This window comes from Felis catus, chromosome E3 (assembly GCF_018350175.1).
Source record: "Felis catus isolate Fca126 chromosome E3, F.catus_Fca126_mat1.0, whole genome shotgun sequence".
Classification (NCBI taxonomy): domain Eukaryota; kingdom Metazoa; phylum Chordata; class Mammalia; order Carnivora; family Felidae; genus Felis; species Felis catus.
Window position 1 is genome coordinate 24,180,026 of NC_058383.1, and position 19,002 is coordinate 24,199,027.

A 19,002-nucleotide genomic window follows, 5' to 3' on the forward strand; every position below is an offset into this window, starting at 1 on the left:
TTTTTCTCACTTCCTTCACCACCCCAAGTCCATGGCCTATTGAGGTCGACAATTTACAATTGTTAGATCTTCTTCTTTGATTGTCTCCTTTATTATGATAGAGTGGCCTTCTTCATGTCTTGTTATAGTCTTTGGTTTAGTGTCTAGTTTGTTGGATATAAGTATTGCTACCCCAGCTTTCTTTTAAGATACATTTGCATAATAAGTGTTTCTTGAGCCCTTTACTTTCAATTTGCTGTTGTCTTTAGCTCTAAAATGAGTCTGTTGGGCACCTGGGTGGCTCAGTCATTAAGCATCTGACTTGGGCTCGGGTCACGATCTCATGGTTCTTGAGTTTGAGTCCTACATCAGGTGAGCACGAGCCCCAATTCCAGTTAACTCAAGCCCTGCTTTGGCACAAAAAACGTGCCCCACTTCAGGGGAGCCCCATTTTCTCTCTCTCTCTCTCTCTCTCTCTCTCTCTCTCTCTCCTTCTCTCTCTTCTTCCACCTCTCCTGGGATTCTCTCTCTCTCTCTCTGCCCCTCAATCACTCATTCCCTCTCTCTCTCTTTCTCTCTCTCTCTCTCAAAATAAAATAAAGTAAAATAAAATAAAATAGAATAGTCTCTGTAGACAGCATATAGATGGGTCTTTTTTTTTAAATCCATTATGACATCCTGTATCTTTTGATTGGAGCATTTAGTCCATTTACATTCAGAATAATTATTGATAGATACATATTTAATGCCATTTTATTATTTGTTCTATTGTTGTTTCTGGAGATTTTGTCTGGTCCTTTCTTGCCTTTGTCATTTTTGGTCTCTCCTTTCCACTTGAAGATTCCCTCTTAATATTTCTTGCAGGACTGGTTTAGTGGTACAAACTCCTTTAGTTTTTGTTTGGAAAACTCTATGTCTCTTTCTATGCTGAATGATAGGCTTCCTGGATAGAGTATCCTTGGCTGCAGTTTTTCCTATTCAACATGTTGAATATATCATGCTACTCCCTTCTGTCTTGCCATGATTCTATTGAGAGATCTACAGCTAGCCTTATGGGTCTTCCCTTGTAAGTTAAGGACTTCTTTTGTCTTGCTGCATTTAAGATTTTTTCTTTAGCACTTAATTTTGCAAATTTTATTATAATATATCTTGGTGTTGGTCTGCTTTTGTTGGGAATTCTCTGTGCCTCCTGGATTTCGATGTTTCTTTCCTCAGATTAGGGAAATTATTAGCTATTATTTCCTCAAATTTTCTGTACCCTTTTCTCTCTTCTTCTTCTGGGACTCCTATAATACAAATGTTATAACGTTTGATGGAGTCACTGAGTTCCCTAAGTCTATTCTTGTGTTCCATGATTCTTCTCTGTCTCTTTTGTTCAGTTTCATTATTTTCCATTATTTTGTCTTCTATATCACTTATTCATTCCTCTGCCTCTTCCACTCCACTGTTCACTGCATCAAGCTTGTTTCCAATCTCAGTTATTGCATTCTTTATTTCTGACAGATTCTTTTTTAACTTTTTTATCTCTGTGGTAAGGGCCTCTCTGATGTCTTCCATTCTTTTCACAAGCCCACCAAGTATCCTTATAACTGTTGCTTTGAATTCTCCATCAGGCATGTTACTTATATCTGTTTCACTCAGATCTCTGGCTGTGGCCTTATCTCGTTCTTTCATTTGGGATGAATTCCTCCATCTTGGCATTTTTGTCCACGTCTCCCCTGCCTTCTCTGTGTTAGAAAAGCCTGTAATGTTTTCTGTTCCTGAGAGTAAGTGGCTCTAGGAAGGAGGGGTCATATAGTGTCCAGAGTCTGGTGCCTTACTGTCTCTGGTGCATGTCGCATACACTCTGCATTGTGTTCTGGCTGCTCTATCCTTCAGACCAGTTGTCTGCAGAGGCTCTCCTTGCCTGCAGTGGGCAGTGTTTAGTCCTTGGCCAGAATGTGTTGAGTTTTAACTAGGTGTGCTCTAGTCTGCTTATTAAATGAGACCATACTACTTCTAGAAGATCTGCAGAACTCTCTGGTCGGGAGACATGGTGTGATGAGGGATTTCTGCTGGTCTTCTGGGGAAGGGGACCACTGCACTGGGACTGAGTCATGCTTGACTGAGATGGGCCGTCCCGCCAAAGCACAGGGACATGGGACTTGTTGTAAGCAGGTTAGGAATCCTGTGTCAGTGCTGTGCTGCTTCCCTCAGGTGGCTGTGCATTTATGATGAGGAGCAGGTGAATGAAATGGCACCAGCCAGCTCCTTTGTCCCCAGAGACATGTTTCTGTGAATGTTGCCCCTCAAAAAAGCACTACTGGAAGAGTGAATAAGCTCCCCACTGTGTGTCTCAGGTGTTTTTCAGATCGCTGTTTCCATGCTGTTTGCCTCTGAACTGTTCCTGCCTTCTTTCCAGGGAGCAGCACAGTGTCCTCTGAGCTCTATCCCAGCCAGCCTGCTGACCTTTAAAGTTCCAGGCTTTAAAGACATGGTGTGGGCAGGGGCTTGGCTGGTCTTCAAGGGGAAGGACTCTCTATGCTGTACTGACACAAGCTTGACTGAGAAGAGAAGTCCTGCCAGAGTACAGGGGTGTGGGGTTTGGTATCAGCAAGTTAGTCAGCCTTTGTCAGCACTGCACTTCTTCCAGGTGGCTCTGTATTTAAGCTAAGGGGTAGTGGAAGGAAATGGGGCCAGCCACCTCCTTTGTCCCTGGAGAGGCATCTCCATGAATGCTGCCTCTCAGGGATGCCCTCCAAGAAGAGCAAATAATCGCACCCCTGTGTGTCCCAGGCATTCTTCAGATTGCTTTTTCCACATCATCTGCCCCTAGGTTGTTTGCTGCCCTTCTCTCCAGAAGCAGGATAATGACTTCAGGGATCTAGCCCACCCAAGCCCCCTGACCTTTAAAACTCCAGGATTTAAGCCCTGGTGGTTGCAAGAACTCACAAAAATCATTCCCTCTCATTTTCCCAGCCAGTGACCTTGGGGAAATGATTTCCTGTGCACTCCCCTGTGTGCTCTACTCTCTCTCACCCTTCTCCATTACCATGGCTCTCTCCCATCCACAGCACCTGTTATCTTTTTCTCCCCTAAACCATCTCCACACTTCCTACCTTCTATGATGTGGCTTCTTTTCTCCCTTTAGTTGTGGAGTTAGCTTTGTCAGTCTTTAAGTTGACTTCTGGAGTATTTAGAATGATTTGATAGTTATCTAGTTGTGTTCGTGGAAGGAGATGAGTCTAGCATCATCCTACTCTGCCGCCATCTTAGGGTTGGTTTTTCTAAGATCTTTCTCCTTGGCTTGCAAGTGGCCACTTATTGGCTGTGTCCTCAATGGTCTTTACTATGTGCATGCACACTCCTTGTATCTCTTTGTATGTTCCAATATCCTCTTCTTATGAAGGATACCAGTCAGATTGGATTAGGACCTACCCTAACTACTCCATTTTAACTTAATCACCTCTTTGAAGGTCCTATCTACAAATACAGTTAAGTTACATAATTAGAGAATAGGAATTTTCCATGGGGTACAGAAGGAAAATGAGCCCTCAAGAAACTGTATCTAATACTTACTAGTAGTAAGCAGCAGGTAATAAAGAAGATGATGAAATCCCACAGTAGAGCAGAAAGCCAGTACACAGGGACATAAACCCCACTCAAAAATTGGATGTGCTTTGCCTTAGTGATCTGTTCGGTCACTGTCAGGAGACAAAAGCCACTGATCAAAAGAGCCATGCCAAAATGTATATTTAAGGCCACGTGGAGTCCATTTGACAATCTACAGAATAAGGAACAAAAGTAGATATATCAGAAAATCAATACAGCAGAAACAAATTTCTAGCAATAGGTATTTTTAATTATCTAAATGTAATCATATAGCATAGTAGACATGCATTTAAAATATCAAATTTTAATAAAAAGGATAACATACGTTGCACTTTGTTTTTTATGCCTAAGGTATGGCTGAGGCTTATTGAAGACTGTTAAAGAAGCATTAGAGCCAGCAATGGTCATGAGAAGAATGTTGTCTAATATCGACAGGGTCAGAGATGGTGAATGATATGCTTGATTGTTGAAAAGACCAGTAAGTATTATTTTATTTGTCTTCACCTCAATGGAAAATGCAACAATGCATAAGTGAATACAATCTTCATTTTCCATTAAGTATTTCAGTAGGTCACCTAGGATGAGGAAACGAAGTTGATCAGTATATCCACAAAAGAGGCCACCTACAACATATGTTGGGGAAAGGAACAAATAATTTTACTTGGTTCTCATCCCTTTAAATTTTCTCATAATAATTATTTCAAACATTTGCCATTCTCCTCAAGCACTCTATTCCATCATTAAATTCCAAGCTCTCTCACTTCATAGCCTATAACCTAGATTCCTACTTCACTGAGAAAACACAGGCACATGGTATAGACTTCCTTATCTATCTCAAAGAGATCCATAAGTATTTCCACTTATAGATTTTATTGCTTACGGCAAAAAAACCCTTCCTCTGTGAAAATAAAAGTGTGGATTAAAAAAATAAAAAGTCACCAGTTTGAAGGTGTAGATATCTAAAAATACAATCAACATTTGGGGACTAAGCCCCTAGAAGGAATATAAATGCATTGAAGCGAGCCAAAAATTCCATACCCCTTTTTCCTTTAAGGCATTTTAGATTTATAAATGACAGAATGCATTGGTAAATCTTCAAGCTTTCAGTGCGGCTCCTGAGGGCTATTCCATAAGAGTAAGAGTGAGTAACATTAGATCAGTTCTTATAAAAATTTCCACCCAGTCTCAAATTACTTAAATCACTGATTAGATTTAGATCTTCCCTTAACCTCACTATCTTTCAGAAGCTAAATTAAATCTCCTCTGGAGAAGACAATCTCAAGTAGAGTCATATCATTTTCATGTACAATATTTGGCATTCAGTTAAAAAATTACTAAGTATAATAAAAAAACAGAACCAAGAAAAAGCACAGATAATAGAACTAGATCCACATATAAACTAAGTATTAGAGACAGAAAATTTATCAGAGAACTGGAGTCCACAGAAAGAATCAAATATTGATGTTAGAATTGAAAAAACACATCAATTAAAATTAAGAATTCAACATATATAGGGGCACCTGGGTGGCTTAGTCGGTTAAGCGTCTAACTTTGGCTCAGATCTTGATCTTATGGTTTGAGTTTGAGCCCTGCATCAAGCTCTGTGCTAACAGCCCAGAGCCTGGGGTCTGCTTCAGACTCTGTGTCTCCATCTCTATCTGCCCCTTCCCCCCCACCCCCCCGTCAAAAATAAACATTAAAAAGTTAAAAAAAATTCAACATATAACTCATAGCAGGTTGGATACAAATAAAGAGTTGACAGGAAACTGGAAGACAGGTTGATTAGAAAATACCCAGCTAAGGGGCGCCTGGGTGGCGCAGTCGGTTAAGCGTCCGACTTCAGCCAGGTCACGATCTCGCGGTCCGTGAGTTCGAGCCCCGCGTCGGGCTCTGGGCTGATGGCTCAGAGCCTGGAGCCTATTTCCAATTCTGTGTCTCTCTCTCTCTCTGCCCCTCCCCCGTTCATGCTCTGTCTCTCTCTGTCCCAAAAATAAATAAAAAACGTTGAAAAAAAATTAAAAAAAAAAAAAAGAAAATACCCAGCTAAAAGCACAGTGAGAAAGAGAATGGGAAACAAAAGACAAGACATAAATTACCAATATTAGAAATGACACAGGGGAAATCAATACAGATCCTACAGATGTCAAAATGGTAATAAAGGAATACTGTGAACAACTTTACACACAAAATTTGACAATTTAGATGAAACAGAATACTTCCTCTAAATGGATAAACTACAACAATTCTCCCAATGTGATATAGGTCATTCGAATAATTGTAATTATTAAGGAAATTTAACTCGTAAATTAAAAATTCCTCCCAAAAGAAATCTCTAGGTCTAGATGTTTTCACTGGAAATTCCTACCAAATGTTTAAGGATGAATCAACACTAATTATACACAATGTCTTTCAGAAAATATAGGAGAAGGGAGTATTTTTGAATTCTTTTTATCAAGTTAGTATTGCTCTAATAGAAGAAAGACAGCACTAAAAAAAAAAAAGGAAAATTACAGACAAATATTCTTCACAAATATAATGAAACACCCCTTAACAAAATATTAGCAATAAAATTTAGCATGAAAATAATTGCAACTCTGATCACGTGGGGTCTATTCCAGGGATCCAAGGCTGGTTCAACATTTAAAACTCAGTCAATGTTATCCACCATATTTTAGGCTGAAGAAAAATCATTAATAATCATATCGATCTATGCAGAAAAAACATCTGACAAAACTCAGTAATCAGTCATGAAAATACTATGAAAAAGAAAGTTATAGAGCTGAACTTCCTCACTTTTATATAGAACATCTAGAAAATCTCTATAGCTAAAATTATACTTTTGATGAAAGACTGCCTACTATCCCCCTAAAACCGGGAACAAAGGAAAGAATGCCCACTCTCACCACTCTGATCCAACACTGTGCTAGAGGTTCTACCCAGGGCAGTAAAGCATCAATAGTAAATAAAAGATATGCAGATCATAAAAGAAGAAATAAAACTGCTTTCATTTGCAGGTGACATGATTGTCGATATAGAAAATCCAAAGGAATTCACACACAAAAATTTGAACCTAATGCATGAATTCATCAAGTTTGCAAGATACAAAATAACATACAAAAATCAATTGTTTTCTATACATTAGAATAAACATATAGACACCAAAATGAAAAATACAATACCATTTATATTTGCTAAAGAAATGAAATGTTTAAGTGTAAATTCAACAAAATACATACAGGACATGTACGATGAAAAGTATGCAACACTGATGAAAGAAAAAAGTTCTTCATGGAATTCTAAATAAATCAGTTATGTTCATGGATGGACTATCCAACACAGTAAAGATGTCACTTCTCCCCAAATTGAGACACAGATTTAATTAAATCTTGTCAAAATTCCCAAAATTTATTTTTGTATTTATAGACAAGCTTATTCTAACATTTAAATGGAGGGGCATCAGGGTGGCTCTGAAGTCAGCTAAGTGTCTGTCTTCAGCTCAGGTCATGATCTCATGGTTTATGAGTTTGAGCCCGCATTAGGCTCTGTGCTGACAGCTCAGAGCCTGGACCCTGCTTTAGATTCCGTGTCCTCCTCTCTCTCTGCCCCTCCCCTGCTTGCGTTTTGTTTCTCTCTCTCTCAAAATGAACAAACATTAAAAAAATTTAAAAAATATTTAAATGGAAACAAAGGAACTAAGAAACTTTAGATAATAAGAGAAAAGTGGGAGGAATCAGCCTACCACATATCAAATCTAATAGTGATGAAGGAAGAGATACACAGGTTAATGGAATAGAAAAGGGAGCCCCAAAATAGGCTCACATGCACCCAAATGATTTTTGATAAATGTGTGAAAAATTAAATGGATATCATAGTTTAACAAATGTTATTGGAGCACTTGGACATCTACAAGTACAAAATTTATCCTTGACCCACATCTCACATGTATTAAGGTCAATGACAAACGAATCATGACTTTAAAAAAAATTTTTTTTAACGTTTATTTATTTTTGGGACAGAGAGAGACAGAGCATGAACGGGGGAGGGGCAGAGAGAGAGGGAGACACAGAATCGGAAACAGGCTCCAGGCTCCGAGCCATCAGCCCAGAGCCCGACGCGGGGCTCGAACTCACAGACCGCGAGATCGTGACCTGGCTGAAGTCGGACGCTTAACCGACTGCACCACCCAGGCGCCCCACGAATCATGACTTTAGATGTAAAGTGTAAAACTAAAAATTTCAGAAAACTATAAACATTTAAGATAAAATTTTCAGGATCTAGGGCTAGGCAATGAGTTTTTAATTTATTTTTTAAACATAATTTATGGCCAAATTGGCTAACATACAGTGTGTAAAGTGTGCTCTTGGTTTTTGGGGTAGATTCCTGTGGTTCATCCCTTACATACAATACCCAGTACTCACCCCAACAAGTGCCCTCTTCAATAGGCAATGAGTTTTAGACTTGACACCAAATACACAATCCATAAGAAAATGAATATGTGGGACTTCATCCAAATAAAAAACTTTTATCCTGCAGAACCCATTAAGATAATGAAAAGATAATAAACAATACGAGAGAGAATATATAACGAACTCTCAAAACAACAGTAAAAAACAAAACAAAACACTATCCACTTAGAAAATGAGCAAAACACTTGAACACACATTTCACTGAACATGATACACAGATGCCAATAAGCATAAGAAAGGATGTCAAAGGCAAATTAAAACAACAATGAGAATCTTAAGGTTTGCCTCCCTCTGTTTTTATCTCATTTTTCTTTCCCTTCACCTATGTTCATCTGTTTTGTTTCTTAATTTCCACATATGAGTGAAATACGATATCTGTCTTTCTCTGATCGACTTGTATTTCACTTAGCATAATACATTCTAGTTCCATCCATGTTGTTTCAAATGGTCTTAAATACAGAGAACAAATAGAGGGTTGCTGGAGGAGAGGTGGGTGGAGGAAGGGGTAAATGGGTGATGGGAATCAGGGAGGGCACTTGTGATGAGCACTGGGTATTGTATGTAAGTGATGAATTACTAAATTCTACTCCTGAAACCAATACTACACTATATGTTAACTAACCTGAAATAAAAAAACATAATGAAATACCACAACACATCTATCAGAATGGCTAAAATAAACATAAAAATAGTGACAACACAAATGCTGGGGAAGATGAGAGGAACTGGATCACTCATTCATTTTTGGTGGGAATGTAAAAAGATACGGCCATCCTGAAAAACAGTTTTGTAGTTTCTTCAAAAAACAAACATGCAACCATCATGAGTCAACAATTAAAATTAAAATCCTAGGCATTTATCCCATAGAACTGAAGATGTAGGTTCACACAAAAATATGTACACAAAGTTTCATAACATCTTTATTCATAAAAGACAAAAACTGGGGGTGGGGCGGGGAATGAGGTGTCCTTCAATGGGTGAGTGGTTAAACAAACTGTGGTACATCCCCATGATGGAACAGCTCATAGCATATGATGGAAAGAGAATTATTCTGAGTGAAATGCCAATCCCAGAAGTTTACATATTATATGATTCCATTTTTATGTCTTGAAATGATTAAGCTATACAAGTGGAGAACAGATTAGTGATTGCCAGGGTAGATAGGGAATGAAGAGAGCAGCAGGAATGATCCTTGTGGTGATGGAATGTTCTGTATCAATGTCAATATCCTGGTGGGGATATTGTACTATAGTTTCGCAAGATGTTACCCTTGGTACACAGAATCTCTCAGTATTATTTTGCACAACACTAAAATGACAATTATCTCAAAACAAAAAGTTAAAGTATCAAATTCAGTGCTAATGGTTCTTATTCTCCTCCACTTCTAAAGGGAAAACAAAATCTACTTTAGTCCTCTTCAGACATCTTTCAAACCTATCTTTCTTTCTTTCCTTCTTTCACAGCCTTAACCTCTCTTGCCTGGATTATCACAATTATATCCTAGCTGACTTCATTGACTTTGGATCCCTCCCCTTTCGAATCATTCCCTCACATTTAATTCAGTTTGATAAGATTATATTTAATTATATGCTCATTATGTGCCAGGAATTGGGTTAGGTTCTAGAGATATAAAAGAAGTTCTGGCCTCTCCACAATTAGTTTCAGAGGCACATGAAAAATGCACTATTGTAATTCAGTAAGATAAATTCCATAAAAGAGGCATTCATCTAAATTGTGGAAGAAGAGGAAATGTAAACTGTTGTTTGGGAGGGCAGATGGCATTTTTCAGTTATTATAAGCTCATATCCTTTCTAAAGCACATACTCACTTATTTTGTGGTTCTGCTTAAAAAGTTAGCAGTGATTTCCCCAGTGTTAATGTGTATACTATTTGAGAAGAAAGTTAGAGAGGAGAAATTATCTAGAAACAATTTCCTTGTTAGTAAACATTTTCTTATAGTTTGGGGAAAAGAGAGAGCAAGTTCTCGCTCTACCTTTACCCTAAAATTTTCAGTTAAAAAAGGCATGCAGTTTGGAATAGAGAGAAACCATGTAAAATTAGTAGAGTTCACTTATAAAAGGTTCTGTGTCTAAGCTAATGAGAGTACAAGATAGACAAGTACATGTAAGGTTCTTAAAAAACAAAGTAGGACTGGCTAAGCCTAAACATTATCTCTCTACGACTTGATAATTTCTAGCTAATGAACTTTAAAATAATAACACCAAATTGAGAATGCTTATCAGTGGGGCTACTGTATTATTCTGTTGTATTTTTCAGTCTTATTATCAATATAATAAAGCATATTTAATCATTTTACTTTTTTAATGTAAGCAGTATGTCATAATTTTTTAAAAATAATGATTTTATTCTTTATCCTCTGTCCTTATTGTATGACCTTGGTTAACAAAGGCTTGCCTACTATTTGTAGTGGAGGAAGAATAGGGATGATTATTCGTAGTCAGCCAACCTATTACTTGTAGGTTGTAGAATCAGTATCAGTATGATGTTTATAAAGAACAATTAACATTTCTGAAATGCATTTTTACAACAGAACCTCAATGACAGAAAAAAAAGAACCATACAAGCTTGCCAAAACTTCAGGCTATTTGCTAACTCAAGAACACTGTTCATCAGATCACAGTTAAAAAAAAAAGTACAGTCTCTGGGAGGAAATGATGACTTAAGAGAGCAAACAGACTTTATGGTCAGAGAGGTAATGCAGTGCAGTGAGTGGTTAAGTTTGCAGATGTCAGCAGAACAGATTAAAGTCTCTATTTATTAATGCCTGATATGGGGCAAATTACTGCTTCCTTAAATGCCAGTACCCTTCATTTAACTGATGTTATGAATAAAAATATCTACTATAGGGTGCCTGGGTGGCTCAGCTGGTTAAGCGTCTGACTTGAGCTCAGGTCATGATCTCACAGTTCATGGGCTCGAGTCCTGCTTTGGACTATGTGATGACAGCTCAGAGCCTAGAGCCTGGAACCTGCTTTGGATTCATTGTCCCCCTCCCTCTCTGCCTCTCCCACAGTCGCACTTTGCCTGTCTGTCTTTCAAAAATAAGTAAACATTAAAAAAAAACATTAAAAAAATAAATCAGGGTGATTGCTCAGATTAAATAACATGCAGGTAAAGTGCTTAGCTGAGTTCTTGTCAAAACCAAGGGCTCAGTAAATGTAAACTATTATTGCTAGTATCTTAAAAACAAATGTATTCAGAGGAACTAGCCCATTAAGTCTTTAGTTACACTGTAGCCAAATATACCATTAAGACCTTCTTTGCAAATCATACAACCAGATCTTCATCTAAGAGCAGTCTTTTTTTACTTAAAGAGTCTTACCTTGCACTTCCTTAAGTGTGTGTTTGTCAGACTCTAGAATACTCCTAAGATGTTTTAGGAAAATCAGGGTCAAATTAGAATTCCCAGAAATAGATAAAGGCACTATAGTTTGACCATATTGATTCAAATCCATTTGTCTGGCCTTTTCATCATTATTATGTAAAAAATTTTCAGCCTTTGAGAGAAAAGTAAAGGAACCTAGAAGTGCCAGCATCTGTAGCAAAATCAATTTCCAATTCCTCCAACTGAACAGCGCCCTCTTTATGAACATGGCACAGAACTGCTGGTGGTAGAGGGAATACTAAAGAAGGAGAAAAAAAAACACCGTGTTACAATATTCATGGACCCAAACAGATCATTCATGATGACATTCATTAAGATGAATGAACACTCTGGAATTTTATAGTAGAAGACACATAAAATTTACCTACATAAATACTTAGAATCTAAGCATAGTGTGATACTACCTGAGAGTTTGATCAGTCTTTTCTTTATAAGGCAGGGGTCAACAAACTATGACCTATTTTTGTAAACCAAATTTTCCTGGAACACAGCTATACCCATTCATTTCTGTATTGTCTATGGTTGCCTTTTTGGAGTGACTGCAAGACAGACCAAGTGGGCAACCTGCCTCAAATATCTATTATCCCTTTCTGCAAGTTTGCTAGCCACTGTTGTAAGGTATTAAATATGGTGTTTAAGGTCTGGATTTTCATATAACACACTTAAAATCTCAACAGGATGATTTTCCCCAGACTCCTGACTGTCAAAATACAAACAAACAAACAAACAAACAGGTTCCTTATAGGAGGAAGAGATAATTAGAAGAAGAAGCAAAGAAATGCTGGGCAACTCACTTCCCATGGGAAGGGACTTCCCATGCTGAGGATCGCACTGATTAAGGAAAATCGATCCCTTATGCAGTATGAACACCCACAGCAAAAACTTAAAACACTGGGCATGCTTGATTACTAAAAACCATGCTCTTTCCAGTTCTCTTTAGCTTCAGTGAACTACCAAATTTCCGGGTTAGCAATTTGAGAGAAAAGAAAAGAATTCTAAGACAGAAAAAAGAACTAAGGAATAGCAATGGTGAGAGTGACCTTTATCTAGACCTCATCACTTCTGCACTGGGAAATTAATTAGTTCGTGGTACAGACTGCTCCCTAACTGGTGGGGTGCAGTGGCTAAGAATGCCACACCATCTTTGTTCAAGTAGTAAATTACAGAAGATGTACCTCTTGTGCACCAATTAAATAAATATACATAAGGTTTCTTAGCAAAGGTGCTTACCCCAGTATTAAACATAATAGCAGGACTTTCGTTCATGGTGGAACACTGTGCTCTCTCATTGCTTGACATATTCCTATTCTGGTTCTTAACTGAGACTCCACTCATCACAGAGGGAGGTGGAGTTTGGGTAGCTGGGATATCTACTTGTGAATCTTCCATATTATTGACTCTGTATAAAAATAGAACACAGCATTTAATTTCAATTCTATCCCATGTCTTATTTGAAGAATGTGAGTCACACATTCAACTCAGAAGCCTCCTTGGTTTGCTTATTGACTTGGCAGGGGGCATTATATGGAGGCAACAGGGTAACTCGGGTAGAGTAGTGGTTCCCAAACACCAGTCACAGGACTGCTGCGAGACATAGTAAATCTAGGAAAACTAGTGCAAGGTATTGAATGCTTCATTAGGTTGAACTGATTCAAGTTAAAGATTAACATCTTAGTCATATTTTGAGTATATCAAAACATCTGCTCCTATTTTGAAATGATGGCAGTATTTTTTCAGTGTTGCTGTAGAACAAATCATGTCAGTTCCCTCCTCCTCGCACCTCTTAAATTTCTAATGTGTGACTCTGAGCCTGGTGAGTGTACAGAAGGGACCAAGATATGGTCCTCCCCCCACCCCCTGGCCATGGTTTTTATTTTCCCTATGTATCCTTGCTCACCTAAAAAATACTTCTTCCATGGTAGTAACAGAGGCACCAAAGCTAGCAATGCCTAACTCATACCGTCTCTTTTCCAGATCAGTAAACAGAGCTTCAAAGCTAGAATAAGAATTACAATAAAAGTAAGAAGGGGAAGGGAAATGGGGAAGGGGAGGAGTAAATGTTAGCACCAAATCAGAAGATTTTCCTACTTACATATTTTTATTTTGAACTGATTTCCCCCCAGCAGTGGGGAAAATGTAGCTCATTCTTCACTTCAATACTTATAATAGAACCCACAGACTGCTGCAGCAAATTGTTTCCCATTCTAATTAATTCTTGAAAACACGTAATTCTGGTGTTCTAAAACTACAAAAAGACTATATATGCTAATGACTCTAGGGCACATGAGTTAATTTATCACGCACATATACAGGCTATGGTTCTTATTCAATAAGTTTAAAAAAAGGGCGGCGCCTGGGTAGCTCAGTCAGTTGATGTCTGACTCTTGGTTTTGGCTGAGGTCATAATTCCAGGGTTGTGGGATTGAGCCTGGCACCAGGCTCCACACTGACAGCACGGAGCCTGCTTGGGATTCTCCCTCTCCCTCTCTCTCTGCCCCTTCCTCAATCATGCACTCTCTCACTGGAAATAAACTTAAAAAACAACAACAAAAAACCATATTCCAATTAGCAGGGAAAAAGTCACTCAAAAATAGAAAATGGAGTAGGTATAGTAAAAATTATATGCAGAGAAGAACATACAGTTTCAGTAATCAAGAAAAGCCATGGAAATTGAGCCAGATGCAATGTAGAGACATCAAGAGTGGGTTTAAAATTTTTTTTTAATGTTTATTTTTATTTTTGAGAGACAGGGAGAGAGAAAGGCAGGGGCAGAGAGAGAGAGGGAGACCATAGAATCTGAAGCAGGCTCCAGACTCTGAGCTGTTAGCGCAGAGCCCAACATGGGGCTCGAACTCACGAACCTCAAGATCATGACCTAGGCCAAAGTCAGAAGCTTAACCAACTGAGCCACCCAGGTGCCCCAGAGACATCAAGAGTTTTAAAGAATAGTTTTCCTGGGAAGATTTTACAGTGCTTCATGTTTAAAAGATGATCTGTTCCAAAACCCTCCAGGTCTCAAAACCATGGGATATATTCCCAATGAGGAGCAAGTGAAGTGTTTGTCCCTCTCAGTGTTGGAGGAACTCAAAATTCACTCTTTTGGAAGATAAAAGTTTCCTCCATATTTAAACTTAAATTGTTTTCCATTCAATACATCTAGTTTTGCACATTGGTTCTAAACTTACACCCTTAGTTATATAGAACATGTGTAATCTACCTACATGACAGCCTTCACATGTTTTAAATCCATTTCTTCTGGGTGCTTCTTCCTTCCTAGTGCTTGACTTTTCAGCTAGGATTCACACATTTTCTTTTTTTTCTTTAATTTTAGTTAAGAAATTAATATGTATGCATCATAAAATATTTAGAGATGAATTATAAAAATATAAACATCATCACAATACCAGGCCCCAAAGACATCGACTGTTAATACACTATAATTTGGCATATTTATTTGTTTTTGTTTGCTTTGACTTTATACATCACAAAATTAAACTTGTATAATGCTTTAAATGCAAAAATATAGCACTAACTGGAGACAAATACCCATTGACAGTTTAACAAATAAATTATGGTATGATATGATACAATAACATCTAAGTAAAATGTAGATTTTTCCTCAGTTATCTTAAAAATAGGAAATCCTAAAAGTCCTACCATAAACAGCTGACCAAAGATTCAGGTAAACAAAACAAGATTCAGAACACTATTACGATAGGATTTCATTTCTGTAAAACTAATTATTATTATTGTATTTTATTGTATTGTATTGTATTGTATTGTATTGTATTGTATTGTATTATTGTATGATTCCCTCCCCTCTCTCTCTGCTCCTACCCGGCTTGTGCCTGCTTTCTCTCTCTCCTTCTCTAAATAAATATTAAAAAAAGATTTTATTTTTAAGTCATCTCTACACCCAATGTAGGGTTCAAACTTACAACCCTAAGATCAAGAGTCATATGGTCCACTGACTGAGCCAGCCAGGCACTCCTCTTATAGAGGTGATTTTAATTCTAGAATTCCATAAAGATTTTTTTTCTTTTCTTGAACTTCATATAAATGGAATCCTACAGCCTATATATTTTTTCCTAATGTTTCCATGTCTGCGAGATTCATTCATATTGTATATACTAATAGTTTTTTCTTTTTATTGCTATATTCCTCCATTTTCCTGCTGACGGACATTTTGGAGCTATTATGAATAGTGTCTACAAATATAAACACTCTTCTACGTCTCTTCTCAGGGACAAGTGTTTTTTTAGGTATATATTAGGAATAATTGCTGAGTCGTAGGATAAGCACATATTTAGCTTAGTAAACATAGCAATGTTTACTAAGTTTACATGTTAAGCAGTTTTACCATTTTATACTTCTATCAGCAATGAGATCCATTTACCATGTTTATATGCTATAATCTGCCTTTTTAGTTTTAGCCATTCCTGTGGGTGTGTAGTGGTAATGTACTGGTTGGTCTCTTTATTTTTTGCAGTTTTCTTCATAGTTCTGGGAAGAATTCTTGACACAGTGTTCTCCTTCAGGAGTTCTCTTTTCTGCCACAATTATTTGGTCAGTTTTTTACTAGTCAATCAAGAATTTCATATCATTTTATCCCATTTTCCCTCCTCCAAGTGTTCTCTTTAATTGTTCAAGTGTTCTCTTTAATTTGATTGAGACTATAAAGCAGAGAGTTTCTAAAGTTTTTCATTTTGGGAAATTATTTTCAAAGTAGACATTTCTTATTATTTCTTAGATTGGTGCTTTTATTTCAAAATGCAGTATCTTTTCTACAGGCATTCTTTCCCTTTTCACCTTTATGAAAGAGATTGATGTTTATCCATCATGTGGAGGAAACGTGGAGGGAATTCTGTCCAAGACTAAGATGAGTTTTTGCATGATTTAGTGATTTCTTAGTTCTCATTCTAGGTTTTGTTGTGTTTGATTGTTTTCTTTGTGAATCAACCATGGGATCATCAATGTCAATTTTTGAAGTTTAAAATTAGAATTGGATTGGCACATCTCCAGTTTTCTAACACAACGGGTGTCGATGGGAGAACATAAAGTTTGGAGATAAATGGCCTTGTGTTTGAATCCAATTGTATCACCATTTCTTTTTGACTTAATCTCTCTTGATTTACTATTAACTTAATCTTATTATTTGGTATAATCTTTCTAAACGTGAGACATCATATCTCTTATAAAAAGGTAAAATTAAGTACATTTGATTTTCTTCCCTTATTTGTTGCAAAGTTATTCCATCTGAACTAACATTTATTCCTCTGCAGTCACTTCATAGTGGTGTGCCTCATATGCACTTTATCCTAGCTTGGAGACTTGAAGTTACTTACAGCTGTGAGAAGCACAATGAAAATTTCTCCCTCTTTGTTTGTTCTTATATTTTAAGTTGAAAGATCATTTACTTTGATCAAAAGATTGAATCAAAACAGGAGTTAAAATTTTTTCTTTCCTTGACCCCAGCACTGAAGCTTCTTTTCCTTCTTGATGATATTTTAGACTTTTCTTTTTCTCATCTCCATATCCTAACCTCAAAATCTTATGCCTTTAAACAAGTTGAAGCCAGACTAGAGGAAGGTTTCAGAACACTTCAAAAGAAGCCTTGCCGAAGCATAACAATTATCTGGAGCTTTCATGTGCACATTTAATTTCCCTTCTATTTCTTCCTGGTTAACTTGCTGGACCTTGTCTCAAATACTAGCTTTTCTTCTGCTCTACCAAATAGATTCGTGTAACCCTCATATACCTTTCCAACTTTTCTGCTTAGGAGCCAGACTTGCTCAAGACACCCTAAATTAACATGAAATGAACTACTTTTTAAATTAGTTAAATTTAATTTAAATTTAATTTAATTTAAATTTAATTTAATTTAAATTTAAATTAAACTACTTTTTAAATAACAGATTGGGGTGATAAAATTCCTCATGATATTCTGTAACAACTCTATTATTCTTGTTTATTGAATTTTAGCTGTCAGTCTATTTTCTCTATCTTTGGGATCTGTGGTAAAAATTTCATTTTTGAAGCTTCCAAACAATCTTGAGGTTATGTTACAGAAACTTGCTTTTCTATGTATCTTCCAATATTGGCCTGTATCTAAAAATACCAGATCCTTCCTTCTTTCCTACCATGAAATTTACCATGATGTTGTACATTTTCCGTAAAATATCTGACTCTTTTTTCCTTCAACCAACATTTTCTTGATTATCAGAATTAGAAATAGAGAGTTAGTTTTTTTTTTATTTCCTCCACTTTTCTAAGACATATTTGTTGGCGACAATCCTCAGAGACCCATCAGGAAATCTGCTTTGAGGTAAATGAAATATTTGTTGCGTGACTATACTTGATTACTCTCTTTATTATGTTGTCCTGCTTAATTAAACCTTATATCAGGAATAACACACTTCCTCCTTTTAACTTGTAGGAGTTTCACAAAATTATACTTGTTTCTTTTTCTTCCTATTATCACCTGCTGGTTTCCCTTTATATTTATAACCTCTTCAAAAAATTTTAAAAAAACGTTTATTTATTTTTGAGACAGAAAAAAAGAGTGAGAGCAGGACAGTCTCTAACTCATGAACTTTAGCCTGTAAATATTCCCTGATATGTAGCACTATTATGAGACCCATCTTATGTCTCTGTGCCTTCGGAAGGCTGCATATCACTCCACTGCTACATTCTGAACTTAAGCTTCATTCCAACAAGTCTCAGCACTGTTTTACAGCAAGTTACAACACTGTTGTAAAGTTTCAAGAGTACTTTCCTTACGAGATACATTCAACGAATCAGAATACAAGTATATGCTGTTAACATTCTTTTTCTCTTCCTTATTGTTTATTCAGATTTGTGAATAAATCCGTATTAGAACAATATCTTGCAAACAGTTAGTGCTCAATTATTATTAGCTATGAAAATCTTAGCTGGAATGAAAGATCACTAAGAATTGTAACCATCATTTCTTTTTTTTTTTTATATCATACTCTGAAAAAATAGATCCATAGGTATTTTTGTCTTAAAATTGTTTTTCCTATTTCATACTTTAAAACATCTCCCTGTTAGAAAAACACATTCTTCCCTAATTTCATGGCTTTCAGTTTATTCTGTAGTGAGTCCATCATTCTAAATCTGAATTTATTGCCCAGCAATGTATAATTAGTTGTTCACCTTCTGGATCTTCTTTCTTTTTCTGTTCTTGAAACCCAAATGATTAGTAAGAATATGTGATAAACATCCTTTGCTTCCAAATATGAAGGTATGATAAAATATGGAGAAGATATTATCAATATGAATATGAAGATATGATACAATAAATAAGAATACATTTTATAAATATGAAACAAATATACAGAAAATATCATCTCCTTCAGAATATTTTCATTTCCAGTTTTAGACATTTTTTGAGACTGCCATTTGTGTCCACATGAATAAAGACAGGCAGATAGTGTGATAAGTTTAAAGAAGTGGTTTACCTTTATGTCTCCTTCAAGAGAGACTGTGCATTTCACACGGATCACAAATGTCACAATGGGCCAAAGCACTCATCTGGCT

At 36.7% G+C, this 19,002-nt stretch overlaps 1 protein-coding gene across 18 annotated transcripts in view; it reads right to left on the reverse strand.

Moving 5' to 3' along the window:
* LOC101087463 (phospholipid-transporting ATPase ABCA3-like) overlaps window positions 1–19,002 on the reverse strand; it is a 224,156-nt gene that overhangs the window by 85,971 nt on the left and 119,183 nt on the right. For 17 of the 18 annotated variants that reach the window (XM_045047758.1, XM_045047743.1, XM_045047746.1 and 14 more), the window contains 5 exons: window positions 13,340–13,438; window positions 12,673–12,841; window positions 11,380–11,680; window positions 3,896–4,145; window positions 3,538–3,742 (listed from right to left, as the gene is read on the reverse strand). In XM_045047758.1, coding sequence (XP_044903693.1) covers window positions 3,538–3,742; window positions 3,896–4,145; window positions 11,380–11,680; window positions 12,673–12,841; window positions 13,340–13,438 — 1,024 coding nt within the window. The remainder of the gene's footprint in view (window positions 1–3,537; window positions 3,743–3,895; window positions 4,146–11,379; window positions 11,681–12,672; window positions 12,842–13,339; window positions 13,439–19,002) is intronic. The other variant, XM_045047748.1, reaches the window with a different exon arrangement.